We start from the raw sequence: 22,341 nt of genomic DNA, 5'->3' as shown, positions 1-22,341 counted from the left end.
AGTCTGTATTCTCTGAGTATTGTGGAATGAATTCATAATGAGTAAAGGAAGGCCATATTCAATAGCCCTGCAAGCAGCAGGTGAAAGGACATGACTGATCTTGTAACATAGTTTTAATTGAGCAAGGACTTCATTAGTTACAAAATGTGTGTGTGTGTGTGTGTGTGTGTGTGTGTGTGTGTGTGTGTGTGTGTGTGTGTGTGTGTGTGTGTGTGTGTGTGTGTGTGTGTGTGTGTGTGTGTGTGATAAAGGAAAGGACAGGGTTGAGTATAAAACTTAGGTTCACTGACATTACGTATTCTCTTCCCATTAGGATCTGTTAAGAGAATATGAGAAATTGTGGGTAATTTCTTGGCTGAGTTTCTTAGGATTAATTAGTAGTTTTGTAGTAGTGGACCAGGTGCATAACTGAGTGAAATTGTCCTGTAACTTGGTTTGCAGGTCAGAGTAGCTAGTACTGGATTGCAGGAGCAGCATATCATCTGCATACATTATTCATTTAAGATCTGGCGGCCACTGTGGTGCAACGGTTAGCGTTGCCACCTCACAGCAAGAGGTTCTCCGGTGCGATCCTCGGCTGGGGTGCTTTCTGTGTGGAGTCTGCATGTCCTCCCTGTGGTCGCATGGGTTTCCTCCAGGTGCTCCGGTTTCCTCCCACATCCCAAAGACATGCTGTAGGTGGATTGGACACACTAAATTGGCCCTAGGTGGGTGTGTGTGTGTGTGTGTGTGTGTGTGTGTGTGTGTGTGTGTGTGTGTGTGTGTGTGTGTGTGTGTGTGTGTGTGTGTATGTGTGTGTGTGTATGTGTGTGCCTTCTGTGGAAGGTTGGGGGCCGGGCTGGCAACTCGATACCGTAAAACTCCACTGCCAATCATGAGCGGACGGTGATCCGCTGTGGCGACCCCTAACGAGGAAAAGCCGAAAAAAGAAGAAGAAGAATTCTAGGGGGATCATTAACAAAGGGAGAGAGAGGAGAAATAAGAGAAGAGGACCTAACACAGGCCCTTGTGGTACACCTATATTAGAGAAGGGGACCTAGCACAGACGCATGTGGTACACCTGTATCAGAGAAGGGGACCTAGCACAGGCCCTTGTGGTACACCTGTATTAGAGAAGAAAACCTAGCACAGACCCTTGTAGTACACCTGTATTAGAGAAGGGCACCAGCACAGACCCTTGTAGTACACCTGTATTAGAGAAGGGGACCTAGCACAATCCCTTGTGGTACACCTGTATTAGAAAAGGGGACCTAGCACAGACCCTTATGGTGCACCTGTATTAGAGAATGGGACCAGCACAGACCCGTGCTTGTGGTACACCTGTATTAGAGAAGGGGACCTAGCACAGACCCCTGTGGTACACCTGTCTTAGAGAAGGGGACCAGCACAGACCCTTGTGGTACACCTGTATTAGAGAAGGGGACCTAGCACAGACCCTTGTGGTACACCTGTATTAGAGAAGGGGACCAGCACAGACCCTTGTGGTACATCTGTATTAGAGAAGGGGACCTAGCACAGACCCTTGTGGTACAACTGTATTAGAGAAGGGGACCAGCACAGACCCATGTGGTACACCTGTATTAGAGAAGAGAACCTAGCACAGGCCCTTGTGGTACACCTGTATTAGAGAAGGGGACGAGCACAGACCCATGTGGTACACCTGCATCAGAGAAGGGGACCTAGCACAGACCCTTGTGGTACACCTATATTAGAGAAGGGCACCAGCACAGACCCTTGTGGTACACCTGCATTAGGAAAGGGGAACTAGCACAGACCCATGTGGTACACCTGTATTAGGGAAGGGGACCTAGCACAGACCCTTGTGGTACACCTGTATTAGAGAAGGGGAACTAGCACAGACCCTTATGGTGCACCTATATTAGAGAAGGGGACCAGCACAGACCCTTGTTTGTGGTACACCTGTATTAGAGAAGGGGACCTAGCACAGACCCTTGCAGTACACCTGTATTAGAGAAGGGGACCTAGCACAGACCCTTGTGGTACACCTGTATTAGAGAAGGGGAACTAGCACAGACCCTTGTGGTACACTTGTATAAGGGAAGGGGACCTAGCAGAGACCCTTGTGGTACACCTGTATTAGAGAAGGGGACCTAGCACAGACCTTTGTGGTACACCTGTATTAGGGAAGCAGACCTAGCACAGACCCTTGTGGTACACCTGTATTAGAGAAGTGGACCTAGCACAGACCGTTGTGGTACACCTGTATTAGAGAAGGGGACCAGCACAGACCCATGGGGTACACCTGTATTAGAGAAGAGAACTTAGCACAGGCCCTTGTGGTACACCTGTATTAGAGAACGGGACCAGCACAGACCCAAGTGGTACACCTGTATTAGAGAAGGGGACCTAGCACAGACGCCTGTGGTACACCTGTATTAGAGAAGGGGACCAGCACAGACCCTTGTGGTACACCTGTATTAGAGAAGGGGACCTAGCACAGACCCTTGTGGTACACCTGTATTAGAGAAGGGGACCAGCACAGACCCTTGTGGTACATCTGTATTAGAGAAGGGGACCTAGCACAGACCCTTGTGGTACAACTGTATTAGAGAAGGGGACCAGCACAGACCCATGTGGTACACCTGTATTAGAGAAGAGAACCTAGCACAGGCCCTTGTGGTACACCTGTATTAGAGAAGGGGATGAGCACAGACCCATGTGGTACACCTGTATCAGAGAAGGGGACCTAGCACAGACCCTTGTGGTACACCTATATTAGAGAAGGGGACCAGCACAGACCCTTGTGGTACACCTGCATTAGGAAAGGGGAACTAGCACAGACCCATGTGGTACACCTGTATTAGGGAAGGGGACCTAGCACAGACCCTTGTGGCACACCTGTATTAGAGAAGGGGACCTAACACAGGCCCTTGTGGTACACCTGTATTAGAGAAGAAAACCTAGCAGAGACCCTTGTAGTACACCTGAATTAGAGAAGGGGACCTAGCACAGACCCTTGTGGTACACCTGTATTAGAGAAGGGGACCAGCACAGACCCTTGTTTGTGGTACACCTGTATTAGAGAAGGGGACCTAGCACAGACCCTTGTGGTACACCTGTATTAGAGAAGGGGACCTAGCACAGACCCTTGTGGTACACCTGTATTAGAGAAGGGGACCTAGCACAGACCCTTGTGGTACAATTGTATAAGGGAAGGGGACCTAGCAGAGACTCTTGTGGTACACCTGTATTAGAGAAGGGGACCTAGCACAGACCTTTGTGGTACACCTGTATTAGGGAAGGGGACCTAGCACAGACCCTTGTGGTACACCTGTATTAGAGAAGGGGTCCAGCACAGACCCTTGTGGTACACCTGTATTCGAGAAGGGGACCAGCACAGACCTTTGTGGTACACCTGTATTAGAGAAGGGGACCTAGCACAGACCCTTGTGGTACACTTGTATAAGGGAAGGAGACCTAGAAGAGACCCTTGTGGTACACCTGTATTAGAGAAGGGGACCTAGCACAGACCTTTGTGGTACACTTGTATTAGGGAAGGGGACCTAGCACAGACCCTTGTGGTACACCTGTATTAGAGATGGGGACCAGCACAGACCCTTGTGGTATACCTGTATTAGAGAAGGGGACCAGCACAGACCCTTGTGGTACACCTGTATTAGAGAAGGGGTCCTAGCACAGACCCTTGTGGTACACCTGTATTAGAGAAGGGGACCTAGCACAGACCCTTGTGGTACACCTGTATTAGAGAGGGGGACCTAGCACAGGCCCTTGTGGTACACCTGTATTAGAGAAGAGAACCTAGCACAGGCCCTTGTGGTACACCTGTATTAGAGAAGGGGACCAGCACAGACCCTTGTGGTACACCTGTATTAGAGAAAAGAACCTAGCACAGGCCCTTGTGGTACACCTGTATTACACAAGGGGACCAGCACAGACCCATGTGGTACACCTGTATCAGAGAAGGGGACCTAACACAGGCCCTTGTGGTACACCTGTATTAGAGAAGAAAACCTAGCACAGACCCTTGTTACACCTGCATTGGAGAAGGGGACCAGCACAGACCCTTGTGGTACACCTGTATTAGGGAAGGGGGCCTAGCACAGACCCTTGTGGCACACCTATATTAAGGAAGGGGACCTAGCACAGACCCTTCTGGTACACCTGTATTAGAGAAGAGGACCTAGCACAGACCCTTGTGGTACACCTATATTAGAGAAGGGGACTAGCACAGACCCTTGTGGTACTCCTGTATTATGGAAGGGGAGCTAGCACAGAACCTTGTGGTACACCTGTATTAGAGAAGGGGACCTAGCACAGACCTTTATGGTGCACCTGTATTAGAGAAGGGGACCAGCACAGACCATTGTGGTACACCTGTATTAGAGATGGGGACCAGCACAGACCCATATGGTACACCTGTATCAGAGAAGGGGACCTAACACAGGCCCTTGTGGTACACCTGTATTAGAGAAGAAAACCTAGCACAGACCCTTGTAGTACACCTGTATTAGAGAAGGGGACCAGCACAGACCCTTGTGGTACACCTGTATTAGAGAAGGGGACCTAGCACAGACCCTTGTGGTACACCTATATTAGAGAAGGGGACCAGCACAGACCCTTGTGGTACACCTGTATTAGGGAAGGGGAACTGCCACAGACCCTTATGTTGCGCCTGTATTAGAGAAGTGGACCAGCACAGACCCTTGTTTGTGGTGCACCTGTATTAGAGAAGGGGACCTAGCACAGACCCTTATAGTACACCTATATTAGAGAAGGGGACCTAGCACAGGCCCTTGTGGTACACCTGTATTAGAGAAGGGGACCTAGCACAGACCCTTGTGGTACACTTGTATAAGGGACGGGGACCTAGCAGAGACCCTTGTTGTACACCTGTATTAGAGAAGGGGACCTAGCACAGACCTTTGTGGTACACCTGTATTGGGGAAGGGGACCTAGCACAGACCCTTATTTGTGGTACACCTGTATTAGAGAAGGGGACCTAGCACAGACCCTTGTGGTACACCTGTATTAGAGAAGGGGACCAGCACAGACACATGTGGTACATCTGTATTAGAAAAGGGGACCACCACAGACCCTTATGGTACACCTGTATTAGAGAAGAGGACCTAGCACAGACCCATGTGGTACATCTGTATTAGAGAAGGGGACCTAGCACAGACCCTTGTGGTACACCTGTATTAGGGAAGGGGACCTAGCACAGACCCTTATGGTGCAACTGTATTAGAGAAGGGGACCAGCACAGACCCTTGTGGTACACCTGTATTAGAGAAGGGGACCTAGCACAGACCCTTGTGGTACACCTGTATTAGAGAAGGGGACATACCACAGACCCTTGTGGTACACCTGTATTAGAGAAGGGGACCTAGCACACACCCATGTGGTACACTTGTATAAGGGAAGGGGACCTAGCAGAGATGCATGTAGTACACCTGTATTAGAGAAGGGGACCTAGCACAGACCTTTGCGGTACACCTGTATTAGGGAAGGGGACCTAGCACAGACCCTTGTGGTACACCTGTATTAAAGAAGGGGACCTATCACAGACCCTTGTGGTACACCTGTATTGGAGAAGGGGACCAAGCACAGATCCATGTGGTACACCTGTATTAGGGAAGGGGACCCAGCACAGACACATGTGGTACACCTGTATTAGAGAAGAAAACCTAGCACAGGCCCTTGTGGTACACCTGTATTAGAGAAGAGGACCAGCACAGACCCATGTGGTACACCTGTATCAGAGAAGAAAACCTAGCACAGGTCCTTGTGGTACACCTGCATTAGAGAAGGGGACCTAGCACAGACCCTTGTGGTACACCTGTATTAGGGAAGAGGGCCTAGCACAGACCCTTGTGGTACACCTGTATTAGGGAAGGGGGCCTAGCACAGACCCTTGTAGCACACCTGTATTAGGGAAGGGGACCTAGCACAGACCCTTGTGGTACACCTGCATTAGAGAAGGGGACCTAGCACAAACCCTTGTGGTACACCTGTATTAGAGAAGGGGACCAGCACAGACCCTTGTGGTACTCCTGTATTAGGGAAGGGGACCTACCACAGACCCTTGTGGTACACCTGTATTAGAGAAGGGGACCTAGCACAGACCCTTATTGTGCAACTGTATTAGAGAAGGGGACCAGCACAGACCCTTGTGGTGCACCTGTATTAGAGAAGGGGACCTAGCACAGACCCTTGTGGTACACCTGTATTAGAGAAGGGGACATACTGGACCTGATCATCACCAACATGGAGACTCTAAGCTCCAGACCAGAAGTGTATCCCTCACTGGTAAGATCAGACCATAAACTAATCTCACTAGATATTCACATCCCGACCCCAGCCCCTGCCCAGAAAACCACAGTGAAAAACTTCTCTAAAGCAAATTTCACACTCCTCAAAACTGAGGTGGAATCCTTCAAAGCCCCCGGGCCTGTGGAAAATATGGCCCAGACCGCAGAATCCTTTATAAACGCATTCTATGAACATCTTCAGGAATGCATGGATCATGCAATCCCAAATAAAATCAAGACCCAATCCTCCAAAGTTAGGCGTCCTGTCTGGTGTACCTCAGCCATAAACAAACTATACAATAGAAGGAGGAAGCTACTACACGATAGAGCAAAATCCCAAAAAGGGAAGGCATCTCTGATCAGTATTAGCAAAAAACTACGGGCACTCATAAAATCGTCTAAGGCCAGCTTCAAGAGAAAAATTGCACAGGACACTAAGGATAATCACAAGGCTTTCTTTAGTTATGTTAGGAACCTGGGTGGGAATTCCCAGATATGCTCAGAATTAGTCCAAAATGACAAAAAATACACCGAACCCACAGACATTGCCAACATCCTAGTTGACAGGTTCAGCGCAAACTCCCCCCCCCTTCCCCACCAAAAGGGCAAATATCTATACCAGCAGAGTGCTGCCCCCCTGACATCACAGATGCTCAGGTAAGAGCCGCCCTCTCCAAAGCAAAAAACACAGCATCAATGGGACCAGACGGTGTCCCGGGCTGCATCCTACATGAACTCCAAGAAGAACTAAACCCAAACATAAAACTACTGTTCAATCTCAGCCTTACTACAGGATATGTACCCAAAGAGTGGCGTACAGCAACAGTGGTCCCTCTCCACAAAGGTGGTGCCTCAACGGATCCTGGAAACTATCGCCCTATAAGCTTGGCTAGCTTGGTCTGCAAAGCGATGGAAAGGATCATCATGGACCTCATAAATAAAGATATTGGGGACCTACAGACACTGGATCCTACCCAGTTCGGCTTTGTTAAGGGCAGATCCTGCCTCTTAAACCTGGTTGATTTCTTTGAAACAGTCACCAAGGCCATTGACGAGTGGAAGGTGGTCCACACAGCCTATCTGGACCTTGCAAAAGCCTTCGATACAATACCCCACTCGGGCATTATAGATAAGCTCACCAGCTTAAATATAAACCCCTATGTCACTAGATGGGTTGCAAACTGGCTCAAGGACAGAACCCACATGGTTAGAATTGCTGGAGCCATGTCAGACTCCAAACCAGTTACAAGTGGCGTCCCACAAGGCTCAGTCCTGGGACCTCTCTTGTTCGGTATATATTTCTTGGAGGGACAGGCTAACACGGAAGGACTGTGGCTGACCAAGTTCGCAGATGACTGCAAACTGGGTGCCATAATAGACTCTCCAGCCGACACAAACATCCTATAAAAGGGCCTCATAGAAACTGGTGCCAGAGCCATGGCCTCAAGCTAAATGCCAAAAAGTGTATAGTCATCCCCTTTGGCAAAAACAAAGTGCCCACAAATTACCACATAGGTGGTAATCCATTAAGTACGGAAGAAGTAATTAGGGACCTGGGGACCCAAGTTGATAGCAATCTCTCATTTGACAACCACGTGGCCAAAGTGGTTAGAAAAACATTTTATATAGCCCACCTAATCATGAAGGGATTCACATCTAGATCAGGGGAGGTCATTGTGCCTCTTTACTCATCCCTCATCAAGCCCATAATTGAGTACAATGCCCCTTTTGGGATGTACCTTACCAGACACCTGCAGCAACTGGAAAGACCCTAAAAGTACCTCACCAAGAGGATCAAAGGGCTCAAACAGATGCCATATGCTGCCTGGTTAAAGAAACTCCAGCTCTACTCAGTGGTATACCACCTGCTCAGAGGCGATCTGTGCCTGGCGTATAAAGCCATGTCCAACCCGGAATTAATGGACATGCTGCACCTCAGAAAATCCAAATCCCATCGAGCTACGCACTCGAGATACTTGAACCTCAGCACTGAAATAAATAGGACATGCTGGAGGGACAGATTCATAACCCAGAGGCTCCCTTCACTTTGGAATAAAATCCCAGTCCAGGTTAGGCAGAGTCCCTCATTGACTCTCTTCAAGAGGCATCTTGATGAGTGGATGGGAGATAGTAGGTTTACCCCGGGTATCACTTCTGTGTCACTGTCAGACAGAGGCACAGTATACTAACCTCGAAAAAGGGTATATCAAAATTTATTTAAAATGGGTGGCGAAAGCCAAACACACTCTGGCTAGGCTTATAAATACCCTAGGGCAGATAGCCTAGTATGAACCTATGAACCTATGAACCTAGCACAGACCCTTGTGGTACACCTGTATTAGGGAAGGGGACCTACCACAGACCCTTGTGGTACACTTGTATAAGGGAAGGGGACCTAGCAGAGACCCTTGTGGTACACCTGTATTAGAGAAGAGGACCTAGCACAGATCTTTGTGATACACCTGTATTAGGGAATGGGACCTAGCACAGACCCTTGTGGTACACCTGTATTAGAGAAGGGGGACCAGCACAGACCCATGTGGTACACCTGTATTAGAGAAGAGGACCAGCACAGACCCTTGTGGTACACCTGTATTAGAGAAGGGGCCAGCACAGACCCTTGTGGTACACCTGTATTAGAGAAGGGGACCTAGCACAGACCCTTGTGGTACACCTGTATAAGGGAAGGGGACCTAGCACAGACCCTTGTGGTACACCTATATTAGAGAAGGGGACCAGCACAGACCCTTGTGGTACACCTGTATTAGAGAAGTGGACCAGCACAGACCCTTATGGTACACCTGTATTAGAGAAGAGGACCTAGCACAGACCCATATGGTACACCTGTATTAGAGAAGGAGACCTAGCACAGATCCATGTGGTACACCTGTTTTAGGGAAGGGGACCTAGCACAGATGCATGCGCTACAGCTGTATTAGGGAAGAAGACCTAGCACAGACCCTTGTGGTACACCTGTATTAAAGAAGGGGACCTATCACAGACCCTTGTGGTACACCTGTATTAGAGAAGGGGACCTAGCACAGATCCATGTGGTACACCTGTATTAGGGAAGGGGACCCAGCACAGATGCATGTGGTACACCTGTATTAGAAAAGGGAACCTAGCACAGACCCTTGTGGTACACCTGTATTAGGGAAGGGACCTTGCACAGACACATGTGGTACACCTGAATTAGAGAACTGGACCTAGCACAGACCCTTGCGGTACACCTGTGTTATGTTTACCAGCAAAAGCAATGATACATTGCTATGGACTTGGAAGGCTCTGTCTTTATATAGCTGTGGAACTGGCAAATATTGGCAATCAACAAAGCTGGACATGTTAAAAGCTTAAAAACTTTCTAAGAAGATAGTGAATAATGGCTTTGTTAGAACTTCAGGATGTAGAAACTTGTTCTTTATTAAAACATGTATAAAACAAGACAAAGGGAAGATGTTTTCTTATATTGTGCGAAATAAAAGTGCACACATACAGAAAGATGTGCAATTGTAGTTCTATTTATTAAGAAGTAGAATGCAAGCATGTGTGGGCAATGTGTTCATTTTACATTCTGGGAGAATTAGTTGTGTGGATTTTCCAGTGAAGTTGGAGAAATATAGGTTAATACAGTGCTATGTAACTGCCTTTCCCGAAACAAGAGTGGAACTATGTGAACAAATTAAGGCTTTGTTACACTGGAAGTGCAATATACTTTGCACTGGAGACTTTAATGGTTTATGTGATGAGAAAAACAGAAAGAAAAGTTAAAAATACAGAAATTAGTTTAGGTACAATGTTATTAGGTCAGTACGACTTACAAGCATTAGGGCTTATAAGTGATACGGATATGTATTATAAGCACATCTCCCATACTAGGATATACGTTTTTGTTTGATTCTAAGGATATAAAATAAGAAAATGGATGTGGATTGGATGTGGATGCAGGCCCCAAATATATAATTGTGAAATTAATAACATAACCATATGAAATGAAGGGACTCGCTAGAGTGAGTCCTGAAATGTGAAGACTGAATGGCCAAAATAAGAAACTTACATATAGTAAGTCTGAGATGCCATTTCACAGAATATTCTTTCCTCTCTGAGGTATGGCAATATCAGAGTTAGTATATATATGTTGGGGGGTTCGGGGCTTGACCCCCACATGGGGGGTCTGGGGGGGCTTTCAAAATTCACTCTTTTCCCATGTTTTCTGTCTTTTTTTTCATCTTTTTGGCATTCGGCATTCCAAGTGTCAACATTTCAGTATAGATCCTGTGAATACAGGTACTGGTTGCAGCAATACCTTTATTGGAGATGGAATATACAAGCTTGTAAAATCTACTGAAAGACCATGAAATGATTATTTAGAGCTGTGAAGTTTATATCAAACTAGATCAAGTCAGACATATGTCTCAACCTCTTAGCACAAGAAATCTGGACAAAGCAAAAAATAATTGGGTGGCAAAGGACCAATAACAGGGGCAAATTTTAAATATCACTCTTGTAAACTTACAAAAAGTTGCTAGAATAAAAGGATTTGTGTTACCAAACATTTTTTCTGAGGGATATGAAGTTTGAAACTCAAATGTATTTTAATTATTTAGTGAATTCAATCCTAACTGATTTTCCAGAAGACCACAAATTTTATGAAGAAAAATCTGGATATTCTGCAAAAATCTGGAAAGTTGAGAGGCATGCATCAAGTGGTAGTATTTTGGGAAGGTGAAGATTATTTGAGAGTATGAGTGGTGATATAACAGATAGAAAACTATAAGTAGTGGGGAGTGTTTTATAAAGTGAGTGTGTTAGCCAAGGGGAGTGGGGACAGTATCTATCACTGAGCAGTTTAAAAGATAGAAATTTGAACAGACAGGTTGTCCTTGCAGAAATAATGAACCATTTTACCTTTTGAATTAAGATGCAGTAATAACCCTTAACTTTGGCTAGATAAATACATCTCAATATGTTTTCAGTGGTTTGAACTGTTGTAATATTTTGATTAGAGATTGACTATGATGGACAATGCATTTTCAAATCTAGGGAACAGACATTAACGGTGATAGCACAGACAGCCTCTGTGATAAGGAAGTTAGAAATAGTGTGGGAAACACTAGGTTGTCGCAGTACTTTAGATGTGACCATCTCTGTTTGGTAGTGAAAGGTAAGAGTGTTGTTTAACAGGACTCTGAGATGTTTTTGTTCCGTAATAAAAGGAATCACAGTTCCACAGAGCTCAATGATACATATGGGAGGAATATTCCCAAGTCTTTTGGGTCCACCAAAGATAACAGTGGATTTATTTGTGTAGATTGATAGTTTGTTATCACACAGTCAGTTCCAGATAATAGAGAAATCATGTTGTAGTAAACAGGCTAGATTTCATTGTACATGTGGTATAACTTAATTTGTCATACATGGGGTTGAGAGATCATTATGGCAGGAGATAGCAAAAGATCTGCTAGCTAAATAGTTGTGAAATCATAACAGTACATCATGAGAGAAACCATACATAGCAAGCTTACGAAATAGTTTATTCTGAAGATGTCTTGTCTGTAGTGAGGATGAAAGTGCTTAACTGTTAATTGTTATTAAAAGTCATAACAGTCAGTGATTTTTTTATTAACCATACTATAAATATGCAATGTGAACTGCTGAAAGGATAGTTTACTGTTCTTTCATGATTTACAGTGATTAGTTTATTGTATAGCAATTCTGCTAATGTCTGGTAGTGAATAAGTTATAAAATTACATATTGGTACATACTGTAAAATAACTTTGCAGCATCTAAAAATGATGTGTTTTGGAACAACTTACTGGACAACAGTTAACATGCCAAGAGTTCGCGGAGGGGCAGAATTAATGGTAGTTGGAATTGTTGTTGGATGATCTGTTGAAATAAACACAAAAAGATACATTAGCTGTTATACAGCACAGACATGATGGCAGATATACACACACACACACACACACACACACACACACACACACACACACACACACACACACACACACACACACACACACACACATTCATATGTACCTGAGAATGCACACACTGTTGAAGTCATGCAGCACGCATGTAGTTACCCACACACATATGAAAACACATGCATATGCAAACATGAAACATATACAGTCACGTATGCATACATATGGACAGAGAAATAATGTATATGCGTGCTTATGTACAGAGTGACACAAAATGTAGCTCTCTTCGATCAAGCCTTCATAGTTAGATTCCTTTTAGTGAATTATTGTTTTGTTCATTTGCATTTACAATGAAGCATGAAATGTTACATGTATTCCTTTACAACAGTGCAGTTTTGGAAATATGTATGGCACTGTTGCAAGAGTTAAGGGTGACTGTTTTGTGTGTTTTGGAGAGTGTGGGGATACAGGTAAGCTGTAGAGTTACATCTTTGTCACAGGGTAGTAGATACTTGTAATAGTGCAGTCATGCAGGTGCGGAACTTTCCCTTATCTATACTGATGGGTAATCATAGTTAGCATAATTATAAATAGGGTGCAAGGGTATAGCTCTGGGGGTGGGGGGTGTTTACTGTTTTTGTGGAATCCGAATTTGATGTATATAGTTCAGTACATAACACTTCAGATCAGTGTGTAGCAAATAATTAGATGTATGATTGTACATAAACATATCCGAATGTACAAACAGCACATTTATGTACACATTCACAAATATAACACAAGAGACAGTACATGTTAAAGAGCGCGAGCACACACACAGACACACACACACACACACACACACACACACACACACACACAGTTGTATATACACCCGCAGTTGTCGGTGGGAGAAAAATACTAATTCATGAAAGCTAATTAAGCTGTTTTGCATGGTTTGAGCTAACTTGCTTTTAACTTTGATGTTTACACAACAGTCACACTTCCCATCAATAAGAGAAACATTTTCATGGGACAACTCTACCACAAAATTCATCATACGGTGTACAGCATTCAGGTATTCTGAACAGATTACTGTATGTACTTACAGGCTGTAGGGCGTATGACTGCGAAGGTGTTGTCTGACCTGAGGAAATAAAATCAAAAATTAGAAATGTATGCATATTTTCTACATTATCTTTCAATATCTGCCTCATTCTACAGACTGCACCATTTGCAGCTCTGTACCTGCACAAGGACTACATTGTTTAATATTCTTTGTAGCAGTATGGCCTTTTTCTAGTTACAGTTCATGGGAGAGTGATCATGTAAAAGCCACCACTATTTCAGTTTCTCCACATTACACATCTGTAGTGCTCTCAGAGATTTAGGAGGTAACATGAAACGTATTGTGCTGTTACCCCATGTATATACTTTCTTCCCTGCTATGTCCTAAAGACCAATAGCCTCCCCCATTGAGACAGAGGCAATCTTATTCTCCATCCTACTGGCCTTAAAGTCATAGTGGTAGCTAGTGACTCCCAGTATTGGCTCATTTAATAGATACGTAGGGTATTTTATGCCATAATACCTCCTCTCAGGGAGAATGCATGCTCTACACACACACACACACACACACACACACACACACACACACACACACACACACATATACATGTATACACACAAACATATAGACACACATGCATCCATACATACCTACAGAAAGACACACTTGCACACTCAGAAATAATCATATACATGTCAAATACATCCATGCACACACACACTCATGCACACAAAACATAGACAGACAGACACAAAGACACACACACAAACACACACACACACACACACATACACTCCCACATACTCATAGACACATACACACACAGATACAAAGCATAAACAGATATAAAAACCACACAAACCCACACGAGCATGCACACACACACACACACACACACACACACACACACACACACACACACACACACACTAACACATACATGCACACACTAACACATACATGCAAACACTAACACATACACACACACACACATGCACACACACACACAGACACATACATGCACACACACACACACACACACACACACACACACACACTCGCACACACATGCATGCATACATGCCCACAGAAAAGCAAACATACACACTCACACACAATCACATACATATCACATACATCTATGCACACACACTCATGCACACAAAACATACACAGACACAAAGATACATACACTCTCCCATGTACTCACAGACACATACACACACAGATACAAAACATAAACAGATATAAAACACACACAAACATACACAAGCGTGCATGCACACACACACACACACACACACACACACACACACACACACACACACACACACACACACACACAAAAAACACATGCACCAAATTCTAGCTATAACATTAATGCTCTGTGTCACAGACTGAAGCACCCATCACTGCACAAATAATCCTGATGTTACACTATCTGGCATCCACCAAATAAAGTTGCTCAGTGGCCTACCCACCTTTATCCATTTTCCCCAGAATGGGGCAGCTAACCTTGACTAACTGCTCCCATCCTCCCCTCTTGACCCCATTGGACCTAGGCTCATTTGTAGAACCTTAGTCAGCATGACCATAGTCAGGGCTTCATCCGTCTGTGCCAACAATCCAGCAGCCAGTTGTAACACTTTAAAAAAATATGCAATTGTACATTTTGTTAAGCAGGAGAGAGGTGGAGGGGGGTCTTTTTCCCTTCTCAGCATGGATAGCCCCATACCACATGCCATTCTAAATGTCATACCTCAGTCACTCAAGCAGTGCTTTCTTTTCATTAATTATTCACTTTATGTACTGCAAATATAAACATACTTATTACTCTGGAGATTGTTACAGTGTGCCTGTGCTAACACTTAAAACAATGTCAAGTTTATACAGTGGAATTGGTGCATCTTTTAATGGTTCAAAGCACAATATCTAAAATTCAGCGTGTTAAGGAATACAGATCAGCATCTGAAAATTACAGCATTAGAATCTCTTTCAGTCTAAGATAAGGATGCAGTTTCATTTTTATTTATTTACTCAGAATATATTTAGTTAGCTTTTACTGTGCTTAAAAGAAAAATTAAAACAAACTGATCAAATATTTCTTAACTGGCATGTCAACCAAAGGGTACCTGCCAGTAGCAAGCAGGACTCCCTAGCTGTTGCTGCTGACATACTGATTCAGGACCAAATCTTTCAGTAAGGACCACACTATACACATCTCTTGCCCAAAGACAACAAGAAAATTAAAATGACTGACCCAATACATCTAATTCTATGACCACTGTAAGTATCACAAAAAGCCCATCTTTGAAGTCAGAACTCAGTTTGTAGCTTGACTGTTGTAAAATCAAGTATAAACATGTACATAGGATCATAAATTTGGAAATGGCTGTACGAGGCTTAAAACTTATGTAACCATAGTTATTGGTTATATTGGCTGCATAGAATATAATTACAGTTCTGTTGTTTGGTTGGCTGCACAGCACTTAATTACAGTTAGAATTCTATGGTTCTGTTGGCTGCATAGAACACAGTTACAGTTCTATGGTTCTGTTGTCAGCATAGAATGCAGTTAGAGTTCTGTGGTTTGGCTGGCTGCATAGAATGCATTTACAATTCTATATGCAGTTAGAGTTCTATGCTTTGATTGGCTGCACAGAATGCAGCTACAGTTCTATCTATAGTTCTATGTATCTGTTGGCTGCATAGAATGCAGTTACAGTTATTTGGCTCTGTTGCCTACACAGACTATAGTTACAGTGCTATAGTTTAGTTGGCTGCACAGAATGCAGTTACAGTTCTATGTTTCTGTTGGCTGCATAGATTGCATTTACATTTATATGGTTCTGTTGCCTACATAGAATATAGTTACAGTGATATGGTTCAGTTGGCTGCATAGAGTGCAATTACAGTTCTATGCACAATTCTTTGGCTCTGTTGGCTGCACAGAATACAGTTACTGTTCTATGTATAGTTCTATGGTTCTGTTGGCTGCATAGAATGCAGTTACATTTCTATGGTTCTATTGGCTGCATAGAATATAATTATAGTTCTATGGCTGTGTTGGCTGCACAGAATATAGTTACAGTTCAATTCTTCTGTTGGCTACACAGAATGCTGTTACAGTTCTATGGTTCTGCTTTCTGTACAGAATACATTTTCAGTTTTATGGTTCTGTTCCCTGCATAGAATTCAATAAGTGTTCTGTAATTCTCTTACCTATACAGAATACAGTTACAGTTTTGTGGTTCTGTTGGCTACATAGAAAACAGTTACAGTGCAGTGGCTATGTTTACTACAAAGGATACATGTATAGTTCTGTGGTTCTTTTGGCTGCATAGAAGACAGTTGCACTTCTATGGTTATGTTGCCTGCAGAGAATATGCTGTAGTTATGGCCCAGTGGTTCTGTTGGCTGCATAGAATACAGTTACAATTCTGTGGTTCTGTTGGCTGCATAGAATACAGTTACAGTTCTGTGGTTCTGTTGGCTGCATAGAATACAGTTACAGTTCTGTGGTTCTGTTGGCTGCATAGAATACAGTTACAATACTGTGGTTCTGTTGGCTGCATAGAATGCAGTTACAGTTCTGTGGTTCTGTTGGCTGCATAGAATACAGTTACAATACTGTGGTTCTGTTGGCTGCATAGAATACAGTTACAGTTCTGTGGTTCTGTTGGCTGCATAGAATACAGTTACAGTTCTGTGGTTCTGTTGGCTGCATAGAATACAGTTACAGTTCTGTGGTTCTGTTGGCTGCATAGAATACAGTTACAGTTCTGTGGTTCTGTTGGCTGCATAGAATACAGTTACAGTTCTGTGGTTCTGTTGGCTGCATAGAATACAGTTACAGTTCTGTGGTTCTGTTGGCTGCATAGAATACAGTTACAGTTCTGTGGTTCTGTTGGCTGCATAGAATACAGTTACAATACTGTGGTTCTGTTGGCTGCATAGAATACAGTTACAGTTCCATGGTTCTGTTGTCAGCATAGAATGCAGTTAGAGTTCTGTGGTTCTGTTGGCTGCATAGGATACAGTTACAGTTCTGTCATTCTGTTTGCTGTGCAGAATGCAGCCATGCTTCTATGGTTCTGTTGTCTGCATAGTATGCAGTTAAGCTCTATATAAAGCAGTACTACACAACATGACTGTACATATTTTATAGATTCCATGGGGTCACCACTGAACATACTGGGCCTGGCCTTGCTGTTATGTGCTTTGAGTGCCTGTCAATTCCACCTTTCTGTAGATAATTATTATGTAGCACTATAATGTTTTAAATCACAGAAAATGATCAGGTGGGACAGATAGTATCCTGACCTCCTACAAAGATTAGTCAGTAATTAACCACTTGCACTAGCGATTTTCCCCCTTTACTCTTCGCTCACTCTCTCTCTCTCTGCAAACACACACACACACAAACACACACCTGATCTCAGCTTCTTATGGCATCAGTCAATTACCCGTCTGGCTGGGCAGCAGGTACCAGGGGGTCTTTACACTATGTGGTAAATTATTTTTATAATTTCCCTGCCTCATGAAGCTCTTTCACAATGTTTCTAAATTTGAAAGTATTACTAGTGCAATAAATGTTTAATATTATTTTAAACGTTATACTATCATGGTGAGAGTCTAAACTACATGTAATGCTACTTAGAACATAATACATTTAGTTGGTATGTTATTGATTTATTAAATGTAAGCAAACTACACTTTAAGGCCTCTTTTAAACATAACCTCTTGCATTGTACAATCTAATTAAAATAAAATGAGCAATTATCATTTCATCAATCTACTACAAAGAAAGTAGGCGTAATAAACAAACCACACAGAGATAATAATAAGCATAAGTGTTATCCCTGCAAGATCAGGAGATCATCTTCTGTACGATAACATAGCATACCATCACATAATATAATATAATATAATATAATATAATATAATATAATATAATATAATATAATATAATATAATATAATATAATGTAATGTAATATAATATAGCACATAGCATAGTATGATATGCAATGAAGCAAAACATTAAAATAATAATAATACTATAAAATGTCATGGCATAACATATAACATGGTATGATATAAGACATGCGTATCACATCATATAAAATGTCAAACTATGAAATAAGCTAGCATAACACATGACATGAAATATGATATGAAATACCGTATAACATGACGTGGTATATCACACTACAACTAGGCATATGCAATCTTAAGAAAAACAATCGGCAGAAGGACAACTGCAAGTTTATTTATAGTCTCTGAGTGTTGCTCTACCCTGGCAGTTGCCTCTCCCTGTTTCTTTCTGTTCTTTTAGGAATTCCACACTTTTAAGTGCTTCGTCTTTCTTGGCCTTCATCACTCCTTCTGGTAACTGATCCCACCTGTCCATCACCATCTCTAAGAGAATTTTCATTTCACATTTATATTAAATTATGTGTTTTTGCTCTGTTGGCCATGTCACCGTTTTCCCTGTCATTCCTTTCATATGTGATTCCTTCATATTTTCCCTTTAATACCTTATATGCCCATATCAAACCAACTTGTCCTCTGAGTTCCGGTAGTCTGTCTTCATACATCATGCTTTCCATATACTGCACCATCCTGGTCAGTTTCCTCTGTACACTTTTGAGAACTGTGACCTCTTTCCTTGCATAACACTAAATGCTACAAGCAGGATTATAGCTAAGGACAAATGCCTGAAGTCATTACCGTGCAACCAGTTCCCTGCTCAGGAGTCTGCCCATCTTGTAAAGAAACACAATAATTACTTTCCAGCCATGAGTTTCCCACATTACTTTCAATAAGATGGGCGCATTCTTGCACCTTCCTTTAACTGAATCAAAGCATTGCTTGAGCAGAGGTGTTAGATCACATCAGAAGTGCTAAAAAACATCCTCAGCTGGGGTGCCTTCTGTGCAGAGTCTGCATGTCCTCTCTGTGTTCACATGGGTTTCCTCCGGGTGCTCCAGTTTCCTCCCACATCCCAAAGACATGCTGTAGGTGGATTGGACACTCTAAATTGGCCCTAGGTGTGAGTGTGTGCATGTGTGTGCCTTCTGTGGAAGGTTGGGCATCGAGCTGGCATCTCAACACCGTAAAACTCCACTGCCACTCATACCCTTAATCAGGAAAAGCCGAAAGAAGAAGATTTTTGTTCATGGTAGTCCATCCACTGTTGTTGATTTGGTAGAATGTACCTGACTTTGTCTGATATTGTCCTTTTCTTCTAAAAAGTTGTTTCTTTTTGACAAACAGTGTATCTGTGTGTGTGTGTGTGTGTGTGTGTGTGTGTGTGTGTGTGTGTGTGTGTATATATATATATATATATATATATATATATATATATATATATACGCTCTCTGGCTGGACTTTTTTTCTGTAATAAAAATGCACAACACTCTTATAGTACTTTATTGTCTCAGATTTTACAGAATGTGCCTAATTTTGCCTCATAACATTGGTGCGCTGTCCAATATATGTGATTTTCTTGCAAGCCATTGAGGATTCCACACCTCTAACATACTGAAATATTTGAGCTATAGGCTTTTGTTTATTATAAAAATGAATCTGAATGCAAAACAAATTTTACCAATTTTTAAGCATAGCATAGCCAAGTCCTGCAGAAAAAAATAATCTGATCTGCAGTGTGATTTAAAAAAAAAGAAAAAAAATGTCACGCAGATGAGGAACAAAGCCATACATACTAAAAGCCCCATTACCAGTCTAAAAAGGCAGCTAAGAAGGTTAATTAATGCTTCAAAGGGTAAATTTGAAGGAAAAAAATACATTCTCAGGCAAAGGACAACCACAAAGCTTTCTACAGCTATGTCCATAACCTCAGAGGAAATACACAACAAATGCAGAACCTATTGTAATTGGTATCACCCACACTGAACCAGAGGCCACTGTCAACCTCTTGGCTGACAGGGGTCAGCTCAAATTTCCCCCCACTCCCCCCCATAGTTCAAAGGTAATACCACATAACACAGTCCCCCAACCATTACTAGGGAATAGGTCATCAATGCAACCAAAAGAAAGGGACAGTGATTGGGGCCCTTGTACTTCCACTTATGCCATAATATATATGGGATATTTTGAAAAGAAGTTTACTTATGGCACTGAATTTTTTTAGGGGACATGTGGTGATGTACTGATGTTACAGCAATGATTTGTTGTTTATTTGTAAGGGACACCCATCTGATTTTAGTTCCTTTATATTAGAGTTGAATAGGAATGACCATGGTTTAAAATTTTCCATGGTAGAGGGCAATATTTCCATTCCATTTTTGGATGTTAAATGCTATGTAGATCATTTGCACAACACACTGCATAGGCTGTTTAGGAAACCAACTGCAGTTAATAATTTCTTACATGCTGAAAGTATGCAACCCCCCCACACACACACACACACCCACTTACTGGAGTCACTCCCATATGGGGAGTTCAAACGAATTTCCCGAAATACTTCTGAGGGGAAATTTAGGTGAAATACTTATTTGAAGTTAAGAACAGGTTGCGACAGAGGGGTTAGAATGAGGAAATAGTAAATCTTGCCCTGGATAATATTCAGGATAATAGAAGGGGTTTAAGGAATAGAATAAGTGGAAGAAAGGAAAAAAAGGAATGATTAAGGTCAAGTGAGTAATGGGAAAAAAATATATTTTGTGACAATAAATTCTCCTTTCTCTTGAGGTGGTGAAAAAGTTGATTTTGGAATTCTGGCATATTGCTTATATAGATGAGACTGTGGGACATTTATTTCCAAAATATGTTACTTTTTCTTATGGTAGATATTTAAAGTTAAACGAATTATTGAATGGTAAATTTTCTAATGTACCTCAGGGAATGGCCAGATCATTTGCATGTGGTCATTGTAAAGCATGCAGTAGAATGAAAAACATTTCTGGCACTTCGATTAATGGGCATAGGTTTATATCTAGAGGCAGATTTAACTGTAGCTCATGTCGGGTGATTTATATTGTGGGGTCTAGGCACAAGGTTGTTAGGTGGTACATAGGGCAGACGGAAGGGGCAGTTAAAGTTAGAATATTAGAACACTTGAGGGACATACACAAGAATAGCAGAAAGAGTCCTGTGAGTGAACATTTCAGCTCTGTACACTTGGGTTATGATAAGTCTTTCTTTTTTAGTGTTTTAGCACAATCAATGTTGTATGGGGTGAGGGGATTTTAAGAAAAGTTTAAATGAGTTACAGAGTAAAATGATTTTGAATTTTAGGATACTTCATCCTAGGGGTCTTAATCTTGAGGTTAACTTGAGTTAAAATAAATGTTTAAAGTTTCTCAGCATGCTAGGGGTATCTTGTTCTGTTTTTGTTTTTGTTTTTTGAATTGGTTTTAGTGCACATTTTAGTGTTATTTATTTAACAGAATTTGTTAAATTAAATTGTATAAAATGGAAAATGTATTTATTGTGCAGTGCACTTTAAGATAATTAATTCATGTATAATTGGGGCTTTCACCTATTATAAATTGTAAGTCTGTCTGAAGTTTGTGCATCCACTGAAGGCGAATAGCCTAGGTACCGGATGTTATATATGCAAAGTAAAGGCTTCTGAATTGCTAACGTTTGATGGTGTATTTTTTTGTTAGTATTTAGCAGTGCATTTTTATTACATCAATGCACTTTCCAATGCCAAAAACACTACACTGATGGGCCCCAAAAACATCCTCTGATACTTAATAAATGGCATGAAGCATGACATCTCTGGTCCACTTGAATCACTTTTCAGCTGGAGTTTTCAGTCAGGTTTTGTGCCCAAGGAATGGAAAATGGCTACAGTCATTCTCTTGCACAAAGGAGGTCCAACCACTGATCTGGGTAACTACAGGCCTATAAGTCATACCAGCCTCATATGTAAGGCCATGAAAAGAATCATCATAGACATGATAAATGAGGATATAGGTAACCTGCTAACACTGGACCCATCAGAGTTTGGCTTTGTTAAAGGAAGATCATGCCTATTAAATCTGCTGGATGTTTTTGAGAGGGTCACCAAAGCATTAGATGAAGGTTAAGACTCTGCACACAG

At 42.4% G+C, this 22,341-nt stretch overlaps 1 protein-coding gene across 5 annotated transcripts in view; it reads right to left on the bottom strand.

Annotated features, from left to right (window-relative positions):
- The window catches only part of LOC122813988, a 558,403-nt gene that overhangs the window by 210,090 nt on the left and 325,972 nt on the right, over positions 1-22,341 (bottom strand). For all 5 annotated transcript variants that reach the window (XM_044086560.1, XM_044086561.1, XM_044086562.1 and 2 more), the window contains exons 4-5: positions 13,307-13,344; positions 12,105-12,177 (exon numbers count right to left, since the gene is read on the bottom strand). In XM_044086560.1, the coding sequence (XP_043942495.1) occupies positions 12,105-12,177; positions 13,307-13,344 (111 nt within the window). The remainder of the gene's footprint in view (positions 1-12,104; positions 12,178-13,306; positions 13,345-22,341) is intronic.

The sequence above is a fragment of the Protopterus annectens genome, chromosome 10.part0 (genome assembly GCF_019279795.1).
Source record: "Protopterus annectens isolate FY-2018-M chromosome 10.part0, PAN1.0, whole genome shotgun sequence".
NCBI classification, from domain to species: Eukaryota; Metazoa; Chordata; order Ceratodontiformes; family Protopteridae; genus Protopterus; species Protopterus annectens.
The sequence above is the reverse complement of the archived record's forward strand: the minus strand, read 5'-3'. Positions and strand labels throughout refer to the sequence as shown.